This window comes from Eutrigla gurnardus (assembly GCF_963514095.1).
Source record: "Eutrigla gurnardus genome assembly, chromosome: 14".
In the NCBI taxonomy this organism is placed as follows: domain Eukaryota; kingdom Metazoa; phylum Chordata; class Actinopteri; order Perciformes; family Triglidae; genus Eutrigla; species Eutrigla gurnardus.
The window spans coordinates 19,541,103-19,562,155 of NC_139937.1; the positions used below are offsets into that span (position 1 = coordinate 19,541,103).

The 21,053-nt window shown below is 45.4% G+C and overlaps 1 protein-coding gene across 1 annotated transcript; it reads left to right on the forward strand.

The window, feature by feature from the left end:
• Nucleotides 1-1,876: 1,876 nt before the first annotated feature.
• Nucleotides 1,877-20,164, forward strand: tg (thyroglobulin). The gene is made up of 48 exons (XM_084026203.1): nt 1,877-1,950; nt 2,569-2,674; nt 3,115-3,212; nt 3,628-3,783; nt 3,922-4,081; nt 4,169-4,275; nt 4,354-4,497; nt 4,721-4,906; nt 5,009-5,517; nt 5,675-6,059; nt 6,466-6,504; nt 6,960-7,190; nt 7,321-7,425; nt 7,536-7,613; nt 7,713-7,816; nt 8,049-8,160; nt 8,252-8,413; nt 8,501-8,692; nt 9,263-9,390; nt 9,587-9,737; nt 9,908-10,066; nt 10,153-10,296; nt 10,380-10,544; nt 10,637-10,741; nt 10,836-10,945; nt 11,238-11,343; nt 11,420-11,617; nt 11,872-12,042; nt 12,308-12,394; nt 12,501-12,572; nt 12,781-12,918; nt 13,041-13,217; nt 13,433-13,627; nt 13,913-14,059; nt 14,142-14,207; nt 15,553-15,687; nt 15,771-15,953; nt 16,044-16,248; nt 16,519-16,606; nt 17,060-17,210; nt 17,293-17,495; nt 17,979-18,152; nt 18,307-18,444; nt 18,589-18,776; nt 18,929-19,033; nt 19,204-19,344; nt 19,477-19,658; nt 19,934-20,164. Exons 1-48 carry the CDS (start codon nt 1,881-1,883, stop codon nt 20,032-20,034), a joined length of 7,257 nt encoding a protein of 2,418 aa, XP_083882329.1. The 5' UTR covers nt 1,877-1,880; the 3' UTR covers nt 20,035-20,164.
• The last annotated feature ends 889 nt before the right edge of the window (nt 20,165-21,053 follow it).

The window sequence follows — 21,053 nt, forward strand, 5'->3', positions numbered from 1 at the left end:
GGATGAAAGACAACCAAACGTCAATGAAAAGCAACAAAACCAAGAGGGGGTTTACCGCACAGGGCTGCACAGTGTTGTAGTGGGTAGCACTATCCCCTCACATGCAGAGGGTCCTGGGTTCGATTCCCGGGTCGGCCCGGGTTCTTTCTTTGTGGAGTTTGCATGTTCTCCCCGTGTAAGCGTGGGTTCTCTCCGGGTTCTCCGGCCTCCTCCCACAGTCCAAAGACATGCAGGATGGGGATAGGTTCATTGGTGACTCTAAATGACCCGTAGGTGTGAATGTGAGCATGAATGGTTGTCTGTCTCTACATGTCGGCCCTGTGATAGACTGGTTACCTGTCTGTCTCTACATGTCGGCCCTGTGATAGACTGGTTACCTGTCTGTCTCTACATGTCGGCCCTGTGATAGACTGGTTACCTGTCTGTCTCTACATGTCGGCCCTGTGATAGACTGGTTACCTGTCTGTCTCTACACGTCGGCCCTGTGATAGACTGGTTACCTGTCCAGGGTGAACCCTGCCTTCGCCCAATGACAGCTGGGATCGGCTCCAGCCCCCCCCCCATGACCCTGAATACAGGATAAGCGGTAGACAATGATGGATGGAGGGTTTGCTGCACGGTGGATCACTTTTGTTGATCTTTGCTGCCATCTGCAGGAAGCTGCTTAGAAGAGCATGTTTGCTGTAGTTCAGCTCCATTGGAAAATGATCCTCTTGGGGCGACAGGGTATTAGACGGTGACTGGTGGAATATTAGCGCAAAACAGATACTAATAAGAGACCAAACGATATATATATATATATATATATAATTGTTTTTCTGGTGAGCACATTTATATCCAAATAAAAAATGTCTGCAGGTTGTTTTGTTCCCAAATAAATACCTGCAGCCATCAGCAGCATTAATCCGTGTGCGTATCATGTTACATGATATGTGTTATATCTCAATATAATGTGTTATATCTACATATAATATGTTATATCGGGGGACTTTAATTAATTGAAGTCGTCCAACTTGATTTAATGAAAGTATTTCTATTCTATAACAATAGCTCTTGCCTGTTATCTTTTATTTTACATTAAGATTAACCAAATAACTTGTTTAATGTTTACAAAATGTTGATAACCAGAAATAGGATTCTGTTTAACACCATGTAGTCTGGTAAAGTCTTTACATTATTCATGCTGGACTTGAACCACAGAAATAATCTTTAATACGATTTTCCACAATAAGACTCTTTTATGTTGTTGTGTTTCTTTGAAGCTATTTTGACGTGTTAGTCTTAATTTGTCCAATCATGTCATCCTGACTAATGTCACTAACCTTCTCCTGCTCTTGCCCCTCCATTCAGCAGCTCTGCCTCGGCCAGGACGAGTCCTTCAGCTCTTTCTCACTAACCTGAGGAACCGTCCTCTGAGCAGCTCCAGCACCCAGTAAAAGGGTGTAGGTAATGCATTATTTCAGGGTTCCTCACAAGTAAATCACTGCAGGTGATCCTCTGAACTCTCTGAACTTTAGAGCTGAAGTTTGTTTTAAACCAGAGGGGGGGGGGGGGATGTACTCCTTCATTTACTTCACAAGTACTGTCAGTGGGGACACCTGGTCCTCAGGTGAGACCGCTTCGGTAAGCTGAAATAAGAACCATGGACGTCACACTGAATGGCGACCACCATTCAACGAGCCTCTCGTCCAATCGGAGGGCTTCACGGCCGGCTGGCCGCCTCCTGAGTGGCGATCGAGGACTCCTGGTTCCACCGAGAGGGACAGACGAGGACGTAGACGAGGAGGGAGAGGGCACGAAGGTGGCGTCCTCATGCTGACTCAGCAGGTCTGTAGGTTTATAAGGGAGGCAGCGGTGCTCAGTCCGTCACCGCAGACACAATGGCCTGGCTGCTCCACATCGCCTGCATCCTGGTCTGCTGCCTAGAGCTGCTGCACGGCAAAGCTTCAGGTAAACACACCTGAACCTGTCTGTCTGTCTGTCTGTGTGTCACAGCTGTCTGTTTTTACCTTTTTCTACGAGTTCTCTGCAACTTAATTTCAAGTGTAAGTCAGGAGTTATTCCTTAGTTTTTACTTAAAATCAGCAAATCTCATGTTTAGACTCAAATCAACAACATTTTTGTCTATACTGTCTCAAAGAGAAGTCTTTCAAAGTCGACTCTGAATACTTCGAATATTTGTGGCGTTTGGATGGATCACTCGACCTCTTTATTTCATTTTTCTGGTGAAACTGTCTTTTTATTATCTATTGATGCATCTTTAAAAAAGAAAAAGTTCCACATTAATGCCTTTACTCATTTACATCTTAGATACTATATGTGCAGATGGTGTGTTTAAGGCTGATGGGAAAAGTGTGTTATTAAAGTTTTCTTTTAAAGGGAGACGATACAAACAAGAGTGCTTGTTTTGTGAAAGTTGCTTTATGTACAAATAATACAACGAAAAGAACATCAGAATATGTATATATTTGATATATTTATATAGAAACAAGCACCTGCTGATTTAATCATCGAGGTGATGCTGTGATTATTGTACTGGTTGTTGATTGTTGGCTTACTGTTGTCCAGAGTACCAGCTGGAGTCAGAGACCCTGAGTCAATGTGAGTTGCTTAGGGGCGTGACTGTTGCCAAGCAACAAGGTGTCCTTCACTGCACACATGATGGCAGTTTCAGGTAAATATCTGCAGTCCATATTTCCTGTTTCTATTTCTTTATCTGTGTTAAAGAAAGCCATGCACGTGATAATTAAAAAAAAAATGGATAAATAGAATAAAACATGATAATTAACCCTGTGTTAATAAACTGACCTTATGTAATACTTTGGTCTTATTCATAAATGAAACTTCTAAAAGGGGCTTGAATAAAAATCACAGTAAAACATCTGATAACATTGAATTATTATCATTATCCCACCGACCTTAAGTGGAATCATCAGCATTTGTTTGCCAAAACAAAAATTGCGATTGCCTTTTTAGAAAGTCTATTCATAATTATAGTTTTGCTTATGTTTGCTGTCACTATTTATTATACGTTAAAAAGTGGTTGATCTGTGTGTGTGTGTGTGTGTGTGTGTGTGTGTGTGTGTGTGTGTGTGTGTGTGTGTGTGTGTTCAGACCTGTGCAGTGCAGTGTGCGGGGGGACGAATGTTGGTGTGTTGATGCTGAAGGTCAGGAGGTCGTCGGGACTCGTACCAACAACTCTGTTCCTCAATGTAAGAAACACACCAACTCTAACACATGTTGATGTATTTATTACGGTTTGATATCAGGTGTAAAATCAGATGATTTATCAAATACAATAATGGTTTGGTCACAATTATTAAAAGGTTACATTTCATTTTCAATGACTAATTGATTGTTCGACTAATGGTTTCAGCTGTAGGTTTACATCTTCATATGATTTTGTGCAAAACTCTTAATTTCTAGTCACTGTGGTGGAGTAACAAGTCAAATATTTCCTCACAGATTTGGTGGAGGAGAAGTATGAAAATGAAGCATGAAACGTTCCTCAAATTAGTATTTAAGTAATAATTGAATAATAATAATAATAATAATGTATAGGACTTATATAGCACTTACATGAAGTACAGCAATATATTACATTTTCACTGGGTTGTCCTTCTTCAGGTCCGTCCCCCTGCCAGCTGCAGGCGGTCCTCCAGTGTTCTCCTGCAGGACTCTTTGAGGCAGTTCAGTGTGACTCCAGCAGGGGTCAGTGTTGGTGCGTGGATCAGGACGGCATGGAGCTCTATGGGACCAGACAGACCGGGACACCTCAACGCTGTATGTACAAATACCACTGATACTACCTACCTGGCACCAAACACTACTAACAGCTGATACTCCATCAAGAAGATGTCGGTTAACTGAATGGTATTTGAGGGTTTGTGTGTGTGTGTGTGTGTGACCTTTGACCTGCAGGTCCTGGCAGCTGTGAGGTGAGGTCGCGGCGTCTCCTGCACGGCTCCAGGTCTCACTCTCCTCCTCAGTGCGCCGACGACGGCAGCTTCCTGCCTGTTCAGTGTAAATTCATCAACATGACCGACAGAGCAGAGCTGGACCTGCTGCACACCTTCAACATGTAACTCACCTGTCTGTCTGCATTTCTCTGTGTATTCTGGTGGGTATAGATGTGTGTGTTAATCTGTATGTGTGTGTGCTGTTTCAGGTTGCCAGAAGCCTTTAAGACGTTCAGTAATTTCAGGACGTTTTTCCCAACGGTTTCCTCCTTCTGCTTCTGTTCAGACAGCAGAGGTAGAGAGCTGGAGGACACAGGTACACACACACACACACACTGATGATGATGAAGATGATTGGTGATGATGATGATGATTGTGTGAACTTCCTGTCCAGGTGTGGAGCTTCTCCTGTCCGAGGTGTACGACTCTGCGTTCTCCGGTGTCGGGGCTAGTCGCTCCTTCTCTCAGAGCAACATCTACAGAATCCTGCAGAGGAGGATGCTGGGAGTCCGTCTCGCCCTCACCGGACATTTCAGATGTAAACTACATTCATCTCAACCATCTTTTAAATGGATCCAGTCTTTTAGAACCAGATACAGATGTAAACCTGTTGGTTCTAGGCTTTACGCGTCTGTGTGTTGATGGGAAGCATAGTTCAGGGATGAGTTAGCCCTGATTTAAACCGATTTGAAGTTTAAACCAGTTAAACTTGTGACATGTGTTCCAGTAAATGATGGTTTGGACTGGCCTCTCTCTCTCAGGTCCCTCTGCCTGTGAGGAGGAGCGGCGGGCAGCGATTGAGACGTCCAGTGTTTACGTCCCATCCTGTGAGACCGGAGGATCCTTCACCTCCAGACAGTGTCAGCAGGGGGGGCAGTGCTGGTGTGTGGACCCCACAGGGAGGGAGCTTCCTGGGACACGACAGTACGGAGACTCGCTGGTCTGCAGTGAGTATCCTGGAACGTAGTTTTAATGTAAATCAAATGACATATTTAATTGTATTTATCCTGTCCACTTGTATTCTCTTGTTTCCTCTCCTCCTCTTCCAGGTTCGGGTCCCGCTGACTGTCCTTCTCAGCGTCGTCTGGCTCTTTCCCAGCTCTTCTCTGGTCCCGTTGATCCTCCTTTCCGGGCCTCCCTTGTCAGATCCACGGCCTCTTGTCTCTCCCTCCTCCGGCCTCTCAGGGAGCTCTTGCCGGTCGAGGTGGACCCGACCTCCGTCCTGTCCCACCTGGTCGAAGTCCTCCACGGTCTCTTCCCCTCGGTGGGCGGGGCTCTGCAGGCTCTGGCTCGCTCCTCCCCTCGCCGCCTCCAGGAGAACCTGTTCGGAGGGAAGTTCCTGAAGAACGCTGCCTCCTTTAACTTCAGCGGTGTGGTGGGAGCTCAGGGAGCCCTTGGTCTAGACCGCCTAACCTCTCAGGGTGTTGCAGTCAGCCTCCAGAAGAACCGCGACCTGGTCCAGTCCGTCAGCAGAGCTCTGGAGAACCCCGCCTTCCTCTCTGCCCTCGAACAGACGCTGAGGAGCAGCAGCAGCTCACAATTTTCCTCACTGGAACAGGTCAGACACACTGCCTGACCAGGAAGGAGACTTCATAGTACCCATACACATAGTATCGCAATATCTGAGAAGATGTTCAGTTTTTACTGTGGATGTTGTGTTGGATAGAAATCCAGCTTCAGAGCTGAAACTTCATTAGGTTCTTGCTGTTTTCCAGGTTCTGACTCCTCTGCTGCATTCCTGCTCCGGAGATGGGGACGAGAACGCAGCGGCCATCTTTGTCCCCAGCTGCACCTCCAGCGGTGTTTTCCAGGAGGTTCAGTGTCAAGGTGGAGAGTGCTGGTGTGTCAGCACTCAGGGTCAGGAGGTCGCAGGGTCGCGTACCGCCGGTGGTCGACCTCGGTGTCCGTCCCGCTGCGAGAGAGAGCGAGCGATGGCGCTGAAGGTGAAGGGAAACATGGCGGCCGGTGCTGAGATTCACGTCCCAGCGTGCTCGGAGGACGGAGACTTCCTGCCACTGCAGTGTGTCGGATCACGCTGCTTCTGTGTGGATGCTGAGGGGAAAACAACGACTGCTGGGTCAACAGGGGGCGCTGTCAACTGTAAGAGGTCACACTGTAGGCTCAAGGGTGTTGTTATATTCTTTAAAAGTTCAGGAAACTGATTCTTTGGACCAGTGGTTCCAAACAAGGGTCACAAAAGGTTGTCACATTTCTAGATCTGTTTTTCACGGGAAGTTAAGCTTTGGAATTTCAGCAAATCTATTTTCCATAAACTCCACTTAATTTCCATGGAAAGTTTCCACCTTGAATATTCTGTATTTTTATAGATTAAAAAGCCTCACACGACCAGTTTAAGTTGAGTCTCCTTCAAGGCTGCAGCCACAACATCCTGAGGATTTATCTGACTAAAGCGTTCATCCTCCAAGGAGCATGAATGAGAACAAAGAATTATGGAATTTCTATATTTTCAGTAACAATGTTTTTTTTTATTTTTTTTCTGTTTTAGGTCCAAAGAGAACAACACAGATGCTTCGGTCCTCATCAGGTCAGATAAAACTGCATAATTCAACACGCACCTCTGAAACATCAAGATGTATTTCATATATATATATATATATATATATATATATATATATATATATATATATATATCTTTTACATGTTATAAATGTAAAAATAAGTAAAAATGTGATATTTTGCACAGCTTTTATATTTAAGTGAGATTGTGGTAAAAAAAATTATTTATTTTTTTCTTGTTTTTCGGAGCATTTACAATTATGAATGTTACATTTTACTATAAAAATTAATGTATAAAGAAGACAGTGTTATAATGGTTAAGATCTTGTGAATATAACATGATTTTCATGCTATGCTTTACACACTAACTTCATCGTATTTTGAGCTAATACATGTAATAACATACCGAACCAGCTAGCTCATTAAACAAACTGACTGCTAACCTGTTAGCGACACTAACCAGAGTCTGATGCTAACTCGCAGGTCGGTGCTCTCAGGCGTTGGATGAGGTCATGGCGTTCAGACAGGAAGTGAAGAGCATTATCACTCTCTCTAACTCCTCCCACCTCCCTCTGGGATATGGATTCCTATTGGCCGACGGTCTGCGTCTGACCCCGGAGGAGCTCCTGATCAGCCAATCAGAGGAGGAGCTGCAGGTCTCTGATAGGCTGCTCAGCCGATCCAAAGCTGCTCTGCGATTGGCTGCTTTCTCCAGTGAGTCACAGTCTGATGTAGATTGTGGATGAAGGCCTGGTTTTATTGTTTTATTATATCTGTTTTTCACACGATCATTGTTGAGTCTCTGAAGTCAGCGGTCTCCTCTGACAGTGTTGTTGTTTTACAGCTGTCCAGATGTTCCTGCCTCCTCAGCGTCGTTCATACCAGCCTTTCACGCCGCAGTGTGACGCCGACGGACTCTGGATGGATACACAGTGTTACCACAGCACAGGTCTCTCTCTCACACACACACACACACACACACATTTAAATCCATAATGCAGAGTATTAGTGTTTGGTAACTTCCAGAGCTTCTTCATTGCTCTGCGTCCGTGTGTTCAGGTCAGTGTTGGTGTGTTGATGAAGATGGAGAGTACATCCCTGACTCTCTGACCAGTCGCTCACTCCACCTGCCCAAATGTAAGACACACACACACACACACACTTTAAATAATATTATTTGAATTACATTCCAAGTGCACATAATTTATGTGTGTTTGTGTGTGTGCACTTCTGTAGGTCTGACTCGCTGTCAGAGAGCTCAGGCTCACACGCTGCTCTCTGGTTGGCTGAAAGGATCTGACCTCACCACCAATTCACCGTATCGCCCAGAGTGTGACAAGGCAAGAACACACACACACATGGTTTGATCCAGTCCACATGTCAAAGACCCCGAAGGCTGTGCCAGTGGTGTGTGAATGTGCATGAATGTTAGTTCCGATGGTGCCACATTGCATCAGTGTATGTGAGTGTGAATGGGTGAATGATGACGTGTAGTGTGTGGTGTCTAGTAGAAAAACTCAGGTCCGCTGGCCACCCATCTATGAATTAAAATATAAATCATGTGTGTTTCAGAATGGCGGTTTCTCTGTGCTGCAGACAGGTGGCGCCGCAGGCTGGTGCGTCAACCCTCAGACTGGAGAGACGATACAGTCGGCAACACCAAGCCTTGCAGGACAGCTGACATGTACACACACACACACACACACATAAACGTCAGTGATGTGTTCACTGTCACACTTCAGTCTGTAAACTTGTAAACTGTGTGGTGCATTCAGGTCCCAGCTTGTGTGAGCTACAGGGCTTCCAGTGTCGCCCCGACGGCTCCTTCATCCCAATGCAGTGTGACATCACTTCCTGTTGGTGTGTCGCTGAGGACGGGCTGGAAGTGGGCGGGACCCGCATGCTTCGGCAGACGGGGCAAACACCATCATGTGACCGTGAGTGTAAAACGGTATGATCTAGTGGACGTTGGAGGAACTGCAGCTCAGGGGAGGCTGCTGAAGGGTTGTCGATCCTCTCTCCAGGTCCTCTCTGTCCCGACTCCACCATTACCCATGGTGCACTGGTGTGCCGCCCGGCAACTGACGGTCAGCAGAGCTGTGACCTCATCTGTCATCGCGGTTACCAGAACTCACTTCCTGTCGGCAGCTTCCGGTGCGTGACTGAGAGTCGGCGATGGGGCGGAGACAACAGACCACTGAGTGGCGCCTGTCAGAGTAAGAGCTCATTCCACTGTTTTTAAAGTTCAGCCCACTTAGACTGATTTAGTTCACAATGCACGGCTCCATAATACAGCAGCGATGCCCCTATTGGAAGCCAGGAGAATAGCATGTATTTGCTTTATAGGACAAAATGGCTCAATCTGGTGGAAAATAGTAAAAACTAGGGCTCTAGATTGAAGAGTCTGATATAATAGAATGCATGATTTTACTGTAATGGCCGTGGGATCAAACATTGTGGTTTTAAGAAGCTGCGGTTCATCTTTCAAAATTCGAATGAAATGTTCATTCACCCAAAGTGATGCAGAAGGGTTTGTGATAAAACCAAACCTCTATTTGTTTTACATGCAGGCCATCTTAAAGTATCCATAAATGACATTATCGATCTTTTTGTTTTGCCAATTACTTTAGAGCTGAGGTAACAACACTGTGCACTATTGACCTTTGTGTAATCCAACAAACAGATGGAAAAGTTCAAAGTGTGTGTGTGTGTGTGTGTGTGTGTGTGTGTGTGTGTGTGTGTGTGTGTGTGTGTGTGTGTGTGTGTGTGTGTGTTTGTGTGTGTAGTCTCTCAGCCTCTACAGTCAGTGTCGTCTTCTCAGCTCTGGTCGTTGTCGTCGTCCTGCTCTCAGATCAGCAGTTTACAGTCTGCCTTGCTCACCGCGATGACCAGCAGGGGGCTCTGCTCTGCACAGGTGAACACTGAACTCACTTATATGAATACGGATGAAACAAATCAAGTTTTGACTTAATATGAGAATGTTTCATTAAAAACTGACAAGTTTTAGCTTTAATCTGGGAAAACTAACGTGTTTGTATTTGTGTGTGTGTGTGTGTGTGTGTGTGTGTGTGTGTGTGTGTGTGTGTGTGTGTGTGTGTGTGTGTGTGTAGCTTTCCATGTCAGGTCGCTCGGTGTCACTGTGTGACGACTCTTCGGTGCGTCTGCAGTGTGATGGCGACAACACGCTGAAGTTAACCGTCAGAATTACTGCTGACCTGTCCGACCTCCCGACCTCTGACCTCCCTGACCTCCATGACATCGGTGAGCACATTAACCTGTCGCCACGACACTGAGGGAAAAAAATTCCACCAGACTTCATAAAAAAAAAAAAAACAGTGATTATGATCAGCATGGGTTTTTATTTAGAAATAAGCAGTTTTTCATTTGTTGGGATTCATGCTGAAAAAAGTATTTTCTCTTCAATGTGTCAGGTCTGTTTCTGAATGAGTCCAGACTTCTGGAGGGAGTTCACGAACTTCTGGGTAATATCCAGTCCATGCTTAAGTCAGAACCCAAACTGGTTTCCATGACAACGCTGAGCTTCGGCTGTTCCCGCGGTTACCACCTGAACAGTGACGGCGAAAGCTGCGGTAAGTCTGTGTGTCGTTCATCAACACAGCTGGCGGTGATATGTGGTTTATGACACTCACTTTGTCTCCGTGTCTTTTTTCCACAGTCGTTTGTCCCGCTGGGAGTTACTCCAGAGAGGGGGCGTGTCTTGTGTGTCCTCAGGGAACCTATCAGGATGAAGAGGGGCGGGACTTCTGCAACAGATGCCCCAGAGGCTCCTCACCTGCTGGAGCATCATCTGTCACTCAGTGTGAGTGGTCAGCGTGAACACGAACCGGAGCAGATGAAGTGAACTCCAGATGTTAAAAGTGTGTGTGTTTACCTGTGTGTCAGGTGTGACGGAGTGTCAGAGGCAGGGCCTGCGGTGTTCAGAACGAGGCGACTTCCTTTCAGCGCAGCCTGACTTCCTGTCCGGCAGGTGGAGGTGTGTCAGCAGTGAGGGGGCGGAGCTTGAGTGGACCAGCAGTGATAAGCCTCTGACTGACGACGAGTGTTCAGGTGGAGTCCCGGCAGCCAATCAGAGAGCCGTTTAGATTTATTTGTGTTTTCATTGTGGAGTATTTTCTGACGAGTGTGTGTCCGCGTTACAGTTCTCAGCAGGTTTCAGGCTGTTCCTGGATCAGATCTGATTGTCGGGGCCGAAGACACTGATGTCCTGCAAACAACCACCTCTGACATCACATCCTGTGTTCAAGGTGAAGCACACAGACACGTTCTAAATATTATTATGGTCTGTATTTTGTGTGTTTTGACTGTGTGTCATCTGTGTGTCGTCCATCTCTATCGCAGCGTGTGCAGTGGAGCCGTCCTGCCACCATGTGGCGCTGTTCGACAGACAGACTCAGTGTGAACTGTACAGCACACACACACTGAACACACACTGCAACACTTCCCAGAAGGTATACACACACACACACACACACACACACACACACACATACATACGTAATCTTTTACAGATTACAGTTTGGGATCAATTCAATAACCGTGCACCTCTGATTGCCTCCTTCACCATAGCAACAAAACCTAAGGCTCATGGGAAATGTAGTATTTATAACTGTCCACCAGACATAAATAATTAATATAATCATTTGTAAATGAAATAATTCGATTTTAATGTTTGTATCATTAAAATCAATTATAATTAATTGTCTTCTACAGTGACTCATAAAAATGATTTGACTCTTTCAGACCAGTGGATTTCTGGGTAATCCTCAGGCCGAGCTCTTTGATTGGTTGAGCTGCTCTCTGAGAGTGCGGGGCGGGGCTTCCGATATACTGGTCCTCAGAAAGAAAGGTACAGTAACCGCGGCAACCAGATGACATCAACGAGATAACAAAACACACCCAGTCATATTTCTTTAACTGTTCAGGTGTGGAGTTTTCGTCGCGGCAGAAGCAGTCTTTTGAGAGGATGAGGATGATGAAGGCGGTCTCAGGCGTGTTCAGGACTCAGGTGTTCTCCGCCGGGCGGACCTCTCTCTCCGACGCCCATCGCTTCTGTCAGGACGGCTGCAGCCGCGACGCCTGCTGCGACGGATTCATCCTCAACCAGAACAGCCTGAACGGAGGTATGTTGCCATGGAGACGCACATCACCTTAGTGAATGGATGAATGAAGGAATTATACCAAGGATTCAACATGTGTATTGATTAATTGAGTTAAAGAATAAAGAACTAATAACTGGATGAATGAGTGAATGTCGGAATGATTTATTAAATTAGGACAAGACGGAATTAAATGATTGGCTGATTGAATAGAATGAATGAATGGAAGACTTGATAAGTAAATGATTGAATTAATAATCTCACCTCCCTCCCCTCAGGTTCTCTGCTCTGTGGTTGGCTGAGGGCTCCTTCAGTCTTGATGTGCGGGGACCAGGACTGGGATGTGATTGGACAAGGAACAGCCGATCGCGTCTGTGGGGCAGGCCTCACCTACAACGAGCAGCAGAGGAGCTTCGTGTTTGACTTCGGAGGACAAAAGTTCACCATCAGTAAGAAACAGACTCAGTAAACAACAACAAAAACTGTGTGTGTGTTCAAACAAACGCAATGCAAATTTTTCCCTTGCGTTACTCAAGCATATACAGCGTCTTTTAGAGTATTTTGCATCAATATTCACCCTTAACAGCGAATGGGTGTAATCAATATGTTGCCTTGCCCCAGAGACCCCAGGAACACAACAAGAAATCCAAATGGCAATGGCCAAAACCGAAGATGTCTATTTAATTATTTATTCTTTTGTTGTTTTCCGTCTAGCTGACTCGTCCCTGCCCGCCGACAGTAAGAACAAGAAGGACTACCAGGCCTCCATCGTCAGCTTCCAGGCCATCTACCTGAACACTGGTACCTGGACATGCCTTTATGGCCTTTTTATCGCCATGCTAGCTCCAAAGCTCAACTTTGACATTAGCATGCTGATTGTTTCTCACTGTTGTTGTTGTTGTTTCAGATGCTGATTCAGCAGCTGCTGGTTCTGATTCTTCTTCCTGTGAAGCAGCAGAACTCAATCCTCCTCTGGACGGTTCGTATCACCATCATGTGTTATATATTTTATAAACTCTTCATATGTTTTGTGTTCTAAATGATTCATCTATGAGGAAACGAAAGCTGTACTTTACAGATACATGTAGTGAAGTAGAAAGTGGCATGAAATGATAAGAGTCACGTAAAGTTACACCACTGGTTGCATCTCTAATCCAGATATTGATGATGTGTATTTGTGTGTCCAGGGTCAGTGCAGCTGAAGTTTGAGTCTCTGTCAGAGGACGACGTCCTCGTGGATCCTCAGAGAAAACTTCCCATGCTCTCCTTCTGGCTCAACAAGAAGAACTTCAACTCCCAGCAGGCACTGCTCTTGTGTCTCACACGTACGTCACATTCTCTAATAAACGGAGAACTTGTGGACTAGTTGGTGTGCCGCTAGCTTCACTGGGTTTTCTTTCAGTGAACCCAGGTATGACTATAAGTAGATGTTGTGTCTGTCCTCCAGGCTGTGATGGAGAGCAGCAGTGCTCGGTCGCCGACCTCAGAGACGCCGACTCAGCAGGCTTCTTTAGCTGCTCCTTGTATTCGGACAGCAGAGTCTGTGGAGCGTACGACAAACCTTTGAGACAACCCTGCCGCCCCCTGCTGGACAGACCGCCCAACAATACCTACAGCAAAAAGGGTAAACACTCTGTGCTTCTCATTGCTCTATTTAATGCCTCCTCTCTCATCCATCCTCCCGACTCTGACTCGAGTCCTGCTGTTGTTTTCAGTGCTTCAATCAGCGTTAATGGAGGGAGACCAGTAGCCAATCATGATGAGAGTCAAAAACATGCTGAGGCTGATTTACGGTGGTAGTAGGAGCTTCTCTTCACCCCTTACTGTGTGTGTTTTCAGTGGATCTGTCCGGACCGGTGAAGAGTTTCTACGAGAGAGTTTCCTTCCAGAAGATGGTTTCTTACTCTGTTCGCAGCCGAGTCAGTCTGAGAGAAAACACGCCGCTGTCCCAGGGCTTCATGGAGTGTGAGCGGCGCTGTGATGAGGATCCTTGTTGCCGTGGCATCGGCTTTGTCCGGGACACCAAATCACCAGGTAACCATGGTAACCAATGCATTTTAACATTTGGAGTAACTTTTCTATGTGGAAGTTTATTAATGACAAAACACTAGTTAAATATGAATTTGGTGATATCGAAACAAGAAACTTAATTTGTTTGTTTTATTTTTCCTAATAAATAAAATTGAATCGACCTTTTAAATTATACTTTAAAAACACAAGTGACACATGGGTCGTTATATCGATTTAACTTTTTTCATGAAAATAAACAGATACAACATTGTGTCTGTGTGTGTGTGTGTGTGTGTGTGTGTGCTGCAGGTGGTTCCGACGTGGTGTGTCTCTCTCTGATCAGTCTTGGGGTTCAGACCTGCGGTGAGGATGACACGACCACCTGGAGGACTCAGGACTGCAGACCGTCTGTAGTGAAGACCACACCTGACCCCTTCGGCTGGTACCAGAAACCTGGTACTGAATATGAATACACACAGTACACGTGTATAAATACACACAGAGTCAAGTGTATAATCTGACATGTTTGTGTTTCCAGTGAATCAGTGGAGTTCCTCTCCAGCTCTGTGTCCTCCGTTCAATCTGCCAACAACCAAAAACAATGGTGAGACTGCTTCTACTGCTAATACTACTGCTGATTCTGGTGTTACTGCTACAAGAGCTAGTACTGCTAACACTGCTTCTACTGCTAATACTACTACTGATTCTGGTGTTACTGCTACAAGAGCTAGTACTGCTAACACTGCTGCTACTGCTAATACTACTACTGATTCTGGTGTTACTGCTACAAGAGCTAGTACTGCTAACACTGCTGCTACTGCTAATACTACTACTGATTCTGGTGTTACTGCTACAAGAGCTAGTACTGCTAACACTGCTTCTACTGCTAATACTACTGCTGATTCTGGTGTTACTGCTACAAGAGCTAGTACTGCTAACACTGCTTCTACTGCTAATACTACTACTGATTCTGGTGTTACTGCTACAAGAGCTAGTACTGCTAACACTGCTGCTACTGCTAATACTACTACTGATTCTGGTGTTACTGCTACAAGAGCTAGTACTGCTAACACTGCTTCTACTGCTAATACTACTACTCATTCTGGTGTTACTGCTACAAGAGCTAGTACTGCTAACACTGCTTCTACTGCTAATACTACTACTGATTCTGGTGTTACTGCTACAAGAGCTAGTACTGCTAACACTGCTTCTACTGCTAATACTACTACTGATTCTGGTGTTACTGCTACAAGAGCTAGTACTGCTAACACTGCTGCTACTGCTAATACTACTACTGATTCTGGTGTTACTGCTACAAGAGCTAGTACTGCTAACACTGCTTCTACTGCTAATACTACTGCTGATTCTGGTGTTACTGCTACAAGAGCTAGTACTGCTAACACTGCTTCTACTGCTAATACTACTACTGATTCTGGTGTTACTGCTACAAGAGCTAGTACTGCTAACACTGCTGCTACTGCTAATACTACTACTGATTCTGGTGTTACTGCTACAAGAGCTAGTACTGCTAACACTGCTTCTACTGCTAATACTACTACTCATTCTGGTGTTACTGCTACAAGAGCTAGTACTGCTAACACTGCTTCTACTGCTAATACTACTACTGATTCTGGTGTTACTGCTACAAGAGCTAGTACTGCTAACACTGTTGCTACTTCTGCTAATAGTGCAGCCACTACTACTTCTACTGCAAGTATTTTTTATTACTAATAGTGAAACTACTATTTTACTTCAATGACTGAATACTAGTACTGTTACTACAACAACAGTTACTACTACTATAAATATTAGACTACTGTAAGTACTGCAACTGTAACAACCTGTTTTCTATTTCAGCTACAACTAATAACAATACTACTACTACTGAATACTACTGTTACTACAACCTTGAAAGTAATAACTAATACTGGTACTTGATTGTGTCTCAGTGTCTCTGGATCAGTGGCGTCTCCTCTCTGACTCGTCAGTCCTCGTCGACCCGTCTATCTCTACGTATGATGTCATCCATGTGAGCCGTGACATCGCTACTGACCGGGACAAGACCAGGGACTGGTGTCTCCATGGTAACCACCGCTAACAACAAACGCAGTCTTTCGCGATGTACTTTACCTACCTCAGGTGACATCATCGGTACTTCCTGTTTCAGCGTGTCAGGAGTCGGAGTCTTGTGCCGCCGTGTCACTCAGCGAGTCGGGGTCTGCCACTCGCTGTGTCCTCTACCCCGATACCACAGCCTGCGGGTTAAGCTCCACCCCTAGCTCGTCCAGGACAACTATCGCCTGCCGACTGGTCCTCAGAGAGCCCGCCTCCCAGGTGTACCTAAGGACAGGTGAGCCAATCAGCCAAGAGAAGGCCAATTCAGAGAAGCCAATCCAAGCAGAGCACAGTAACTAAGAGAATTTTTCTTTTCTCTCTTCAGAGCCGTTGCTGTCGGTTACGACCGTCTCCATCCCGGGTCATGGCACCCTGCAGGGCGTTGCTTTGGAGACGCCTCTCCACTCAGACAGGAAGACAGTCGTTCAGTTCCTGGGAGTCCCATATGCCCGTCCACCAATAGGATTGCTCCGCTTTGCAGCAGCTCAGCCAGCCGATTGGACGGGAACCTGGGACGCCACCAAACCACGGTAACTCCCTGTGTGTCATCTACCGGTCTGTCTGACCGACTACCTGTCTGCTAGTAGTACTTTCACTTTCGACAATTTAAGTACATTTTGCTGATAATCTTGTGTACTTTTACATTAGGAACATTTTGAATGCAGGACTTTAACTTGTATGTAGTATTTTTACACTCAAACAAATTATGTGAATTGTTCCTAAGCAACCAAAACATTGCAGTTAACAAGCTGTCTGTCTGTCTGTCTGTCTGTCTGTCTGTCTGTCTGTCTGTCTCCCAGTCCAAGTTGTATCCAGCCAGGTGATGAAGAGTCTGCAGCCTCCAGTGAAGACTGTCTCTACCTCAACATCTATACTCCTGCTACTCTGGTGAGTCCTTAAAACAGTGCATTGTTTTCATTTCATCCTTCATTCATTGTAATTTTTATTTTTTTGTCATTAAAATGAGCTCTAGCTTTACCAGCTGCATAATTATCAATGCATAATAATGCAGTGATGATTCTAAAACAATAATATAATATATATTATTCTGTATCGTTGGTACTTTTACTTACTTTGAGTATTTTTCTATGCTAATACTTTTGTAATTTTACTTCAAGTCTATTTTTGAATGCAAGATTTTTACTTAGGTAATTTAAATTGCAGTAAAATTAGAGAAAGGAATAAAATATATATATTTTTTATTTTAATTGTTATTTTAATTTAAAGTCTTTAAATAAAATGTAAATCAAAGGAGTCTTCTGTGACCTGAGCTGACCTGTAAGTGTGTGTGTGTGTGTGTGTGTGTGTGTGTGTGTGTCTGTGTGTGTGTGTGTGTGTCAGAGGGGGCCTGTCCCAGTCTTGGTTTTCTTCTTCAACCCTTCAGCCAATCAGACGCCAGGACTGTTGGATGGCTCCACCCTTGCTGCTGTGGGTAATATCGTCGTGGTAACGGCCAGCTACAGAACCGCAGCGCTTGGATTCCTCAGCACCGGTAAAAAGAAAATAACAATGATAATGATAATAATATGTGTACATTATTATTATATCATTAGTTTCCGTAAAACTGTGTGCAGGTTCATCTGGTCTCCATGGGAACTACGGGCTGTCAGACCAGGAGGCGGTGCTTCGTTGGGTTAACGCCTTCATCTCTCTGGTGGGCGGGGACAACACAAGAGTGACAGTTGGGTCAGAGCGACACGGCGCCGACATCGCCAGCCTTCATCTCCTCTCCTCCTCCTCCTCTTCATCTCCTCTGTTTCAGCGTATGATGCTGATGGTGAGACCTCCTCCGGTTCACCTTCAGTCTGTTTATCTTTGACTCCTCCAGAGGATCTAATGATTCAGTAACCATGGAAACAGCAGTCAGCAGCTGAACGTAACAGCACTAATAAAAGCAATACAAGTAATCCTAGTAGTACCTAGTTAGCAGCAGTATTAGAAAATGCATTAAACTAGTAGTACTCGTAAAAAGGCCACAGTTGGTTGCAGTAATAGTATTTAGCTGCAGCAACGACATTAAATAGCAGAAGTACTGGTAGTATTAGCAGCAGTAACAGTACTTAATAAAAGCAGCCGTTAGTTGTCGGATTAGCATTTAGCACTGGTAATAGCAGCAGAGGCTGGCAGCAGGAGCGGTTAGCAGTAAAAGTAGTAAGTTATTAGTAGTTAGTAGTAGTATTTTCAGAGCAGTAATACTAGCTGTAAACTGTGATCAGTGATACAAGGTAGTTATATGTATGCGTTGTTTTTGCTCCTGCAGGGCGGCTCTGTGTTTTCTCCATCAGTGGTTCAGACTCCCTCCACCTCCAGACGGCAGGCGGTAGATCTGGCCAAAGAGCTCGGCTGCGTGACCTCTGACCTCATGGACGATGAAAAGATGGCCGCCTGCCTCAGAGCGACGCCAGTTCACACGCTCAACGCTGCTCAGACCAAAGTACAGGACGGCTTGTCACGTTGGTTTGAAAGAGAAAAGTCCACGTTTCTACATGTCTCACCTGTGTGTGTGTGTGTGTGTGTGTGTGTGTGTGTGTGTGTGTGTGTGTGTGTGTGTGTGTGTGTGTGTGTGTGTGTGTGTGTGTGTGTTGCAGCTGTTGGCGGTCAGCGGCCCGTTTCAGTCCTGGTCTCCGGTCCGTCAGTCCGTTTCTCAGTCGTCCCTCCGCAGAGTCGACCTGCTGCTGGGAACGTCTGAACACGATGGACTGATCAGCCGCGCTCGCAGGATAAAGGTCAGAGGTCACACAGACAACAACTTGATGAAAAATAGTCTAAAACATAGGATGAAAAGTAAAGAAGGTCATCATTGATAACATGTTCTTCCACAATATGTAATCTTAAATAAAATATAGATTTTTTTTTATTTGCGTGTGCAGGACTTTGAGGCCCTGCGGGGTCGAGCTGATGGTAAGACGGCGTTTTACGAGGCTCTGAGTCGCTCGCTGGGCGGAGCGACAGGAAGTGACCTGCTGAAGGAGGCGGCCGCCTGGTTCTACTCTCTGGATCACGGTGCCTCACCTGCCGGATACAACCTGTTCTCCAGAGCGCTCAACAACGCCACCAGGTCAGATACAAACTCAGTTCACATCAGGGAGTTTTACCGTCTGGTGTGAACATTACTGCTGGTATTTTATATAAGCTATAAACAGCTAATCAGACATCTCATGTGGACGTTGCCCAGCCTTTGGTGACCGGGGGGTTTTGTTTGTGTTGCAGAGATCTGTTCATCATCTGTCCCAGTCTACAGATGGCTAGCCACTGGGCTAACAGCAAAGCTAACGTCTTCCTGTACCACCAACCCGCCACCAGATCCCACATCAGGTACGGACTACTTCCTGATACTGATAACATTTGCACCTGTAGTTGATAATCGTTCACACATCGTTTTCGGTATCGTTTTTTCCAGGTCTCACTATTGAGAGACTATTGAGTGTGTCGTCAGCTGAACTGATCACTCTTGATCAAAGCTATTGATTGTTTCTTGTGTGCAGGGCCGATGTGTCTGTTCCTCTGGATGTTCAGTTTGTGTTTGGGGTGCCTCATCATCCAATGGGCTCCCAGCGTTTCACTTCCTCTGACCAACGCCTCTCTGTTGCCATGATGACCTACATCTCCAGCTTCATCAGGACCGGGTCAGATTAACGCTCGTTATATTGATGCTCTTAGACAAACACGAGTTAGATTAACACTCCACATATTAACGTTTCTAAAAATGAACGCTCGTTGGACAAACAACAATTGTTTTTTTTTGTGTGTTTTTTCAGGAACCCGAACCCTTCAGGAGTGTGGGCGGAGTCAGTTCTACCCCGCTGGCAGCAGGTACTTTCCTCTGAGGCCCCGCCTACCTACCTGCAGCTAAGCCCCGCCCTCCAACACAATCAGGGTCTGAGTCAGAGCTCCTGCTCCTTCTGGAGCCAACTGGGAACCAGACTGACCAGACTGAGCGGTGAGTTGAGGAATCTACTCCTCTCTAGTGCTCTACTTTACTCTACTCTACTGTTCTCTGTTTTCTACTTAGTCAATCACTGTGTAACTCTGCAGCCCCTGGTCTTCCTTTCTTAACTCTGTTTGACTTCAATTCTATTTTATTCTTCTCTATTGTTTTCTACTCATCCAGTGTTACAGAAGAGTTAATAATAATATAATATTACAAACCAATCTGCATCTGTGTACTAACATGTAACAACTCAGGATCTAAAAGACTTGTCTTTCTTTCTCCAGGTGAGTCAGGGGCGGAGCCTGTCCAGCCAGCATTGACCCCTGAGCTCCCAGTAGTTGCACCATCCAGCCAATCACAGACTGAGAAAGACGCTTACAGCTAAACTAATGACATCATCGTCGTCTCTTCCTCCTTGTGACATCACAGTTTCCCATCTCCAGATTCAGTTTGATCCCAGTGAACAGCGAATAAATAAATCTGTCTTAATCAATAAAAATCATTTGATCACTTAATCACTCTCTCCTGTCTCTGTGATATGAACATGAGCTGCAGTTCTCCTAACGGCCACTAGATACGACTGTTGTTGTTAACTGTTGAAATGAATACTGCCTGCACAGTATGTAGCAGTGGTGGAACGTAACTCAATGCATTTAATTAGGGCCCGAGCGCCGACAACGTCGGGCAGCGAAGCCCTATTGAAACTGAAGGGATTTTTATTCTTTTTCTTATTACGCAAATTCGACGGCCTTTTTGGGGGCCTCTGCCGGCCCGGGGAGAGATACATGCATCGGCTCGGCCCACAGTGCTCAGCAGCAGAGAGGTGACGAGACTAGAGCCGAGCTGTATTGTGTAGTGGAGACGGGCCAACACACGCTATGCGTAATTGCGCACACACGCGCGATCGTCCTCTCAAATGCGGCTGCATCCGGCCCGGTTCAGCAGCATCAATTTTTTCTTTTTCCACCTTCAAAAAAAGTCCTCCCAGTGCGTACTGGATTCCGGCTGGCAGCGCCACTGGGTCTTGTTATATATTCACATTGAAATTCTGACATTGATTTGAGCCCCACCGTCGTATGAGTTAGCCCCACCGTAGTTGAACCAGAAAAAATACTCTGGCGCCGCCACTGCCTTTGATACATGTCACATCCCCCTCTCTCTCCCATGTTTCCTCTCTATCCACCGCTAAATACAAAGGTGTCTATGCAAGAAAATAATCTTTAAAAAAAAAAGCCTTGATCATATTGTTAAAAAAAGGTCATGCTATAGCATGTCGAAAATTCACGAAAAAGTCAGTCAGAATATATTCATAAAAAAATATTTAAAATTGTTAAAGAGTCATAAAAAACGCTCATATCGCTTGATGCACCAAGTCTCAGTGTAGTGAGTCCAAAACAGCCATAA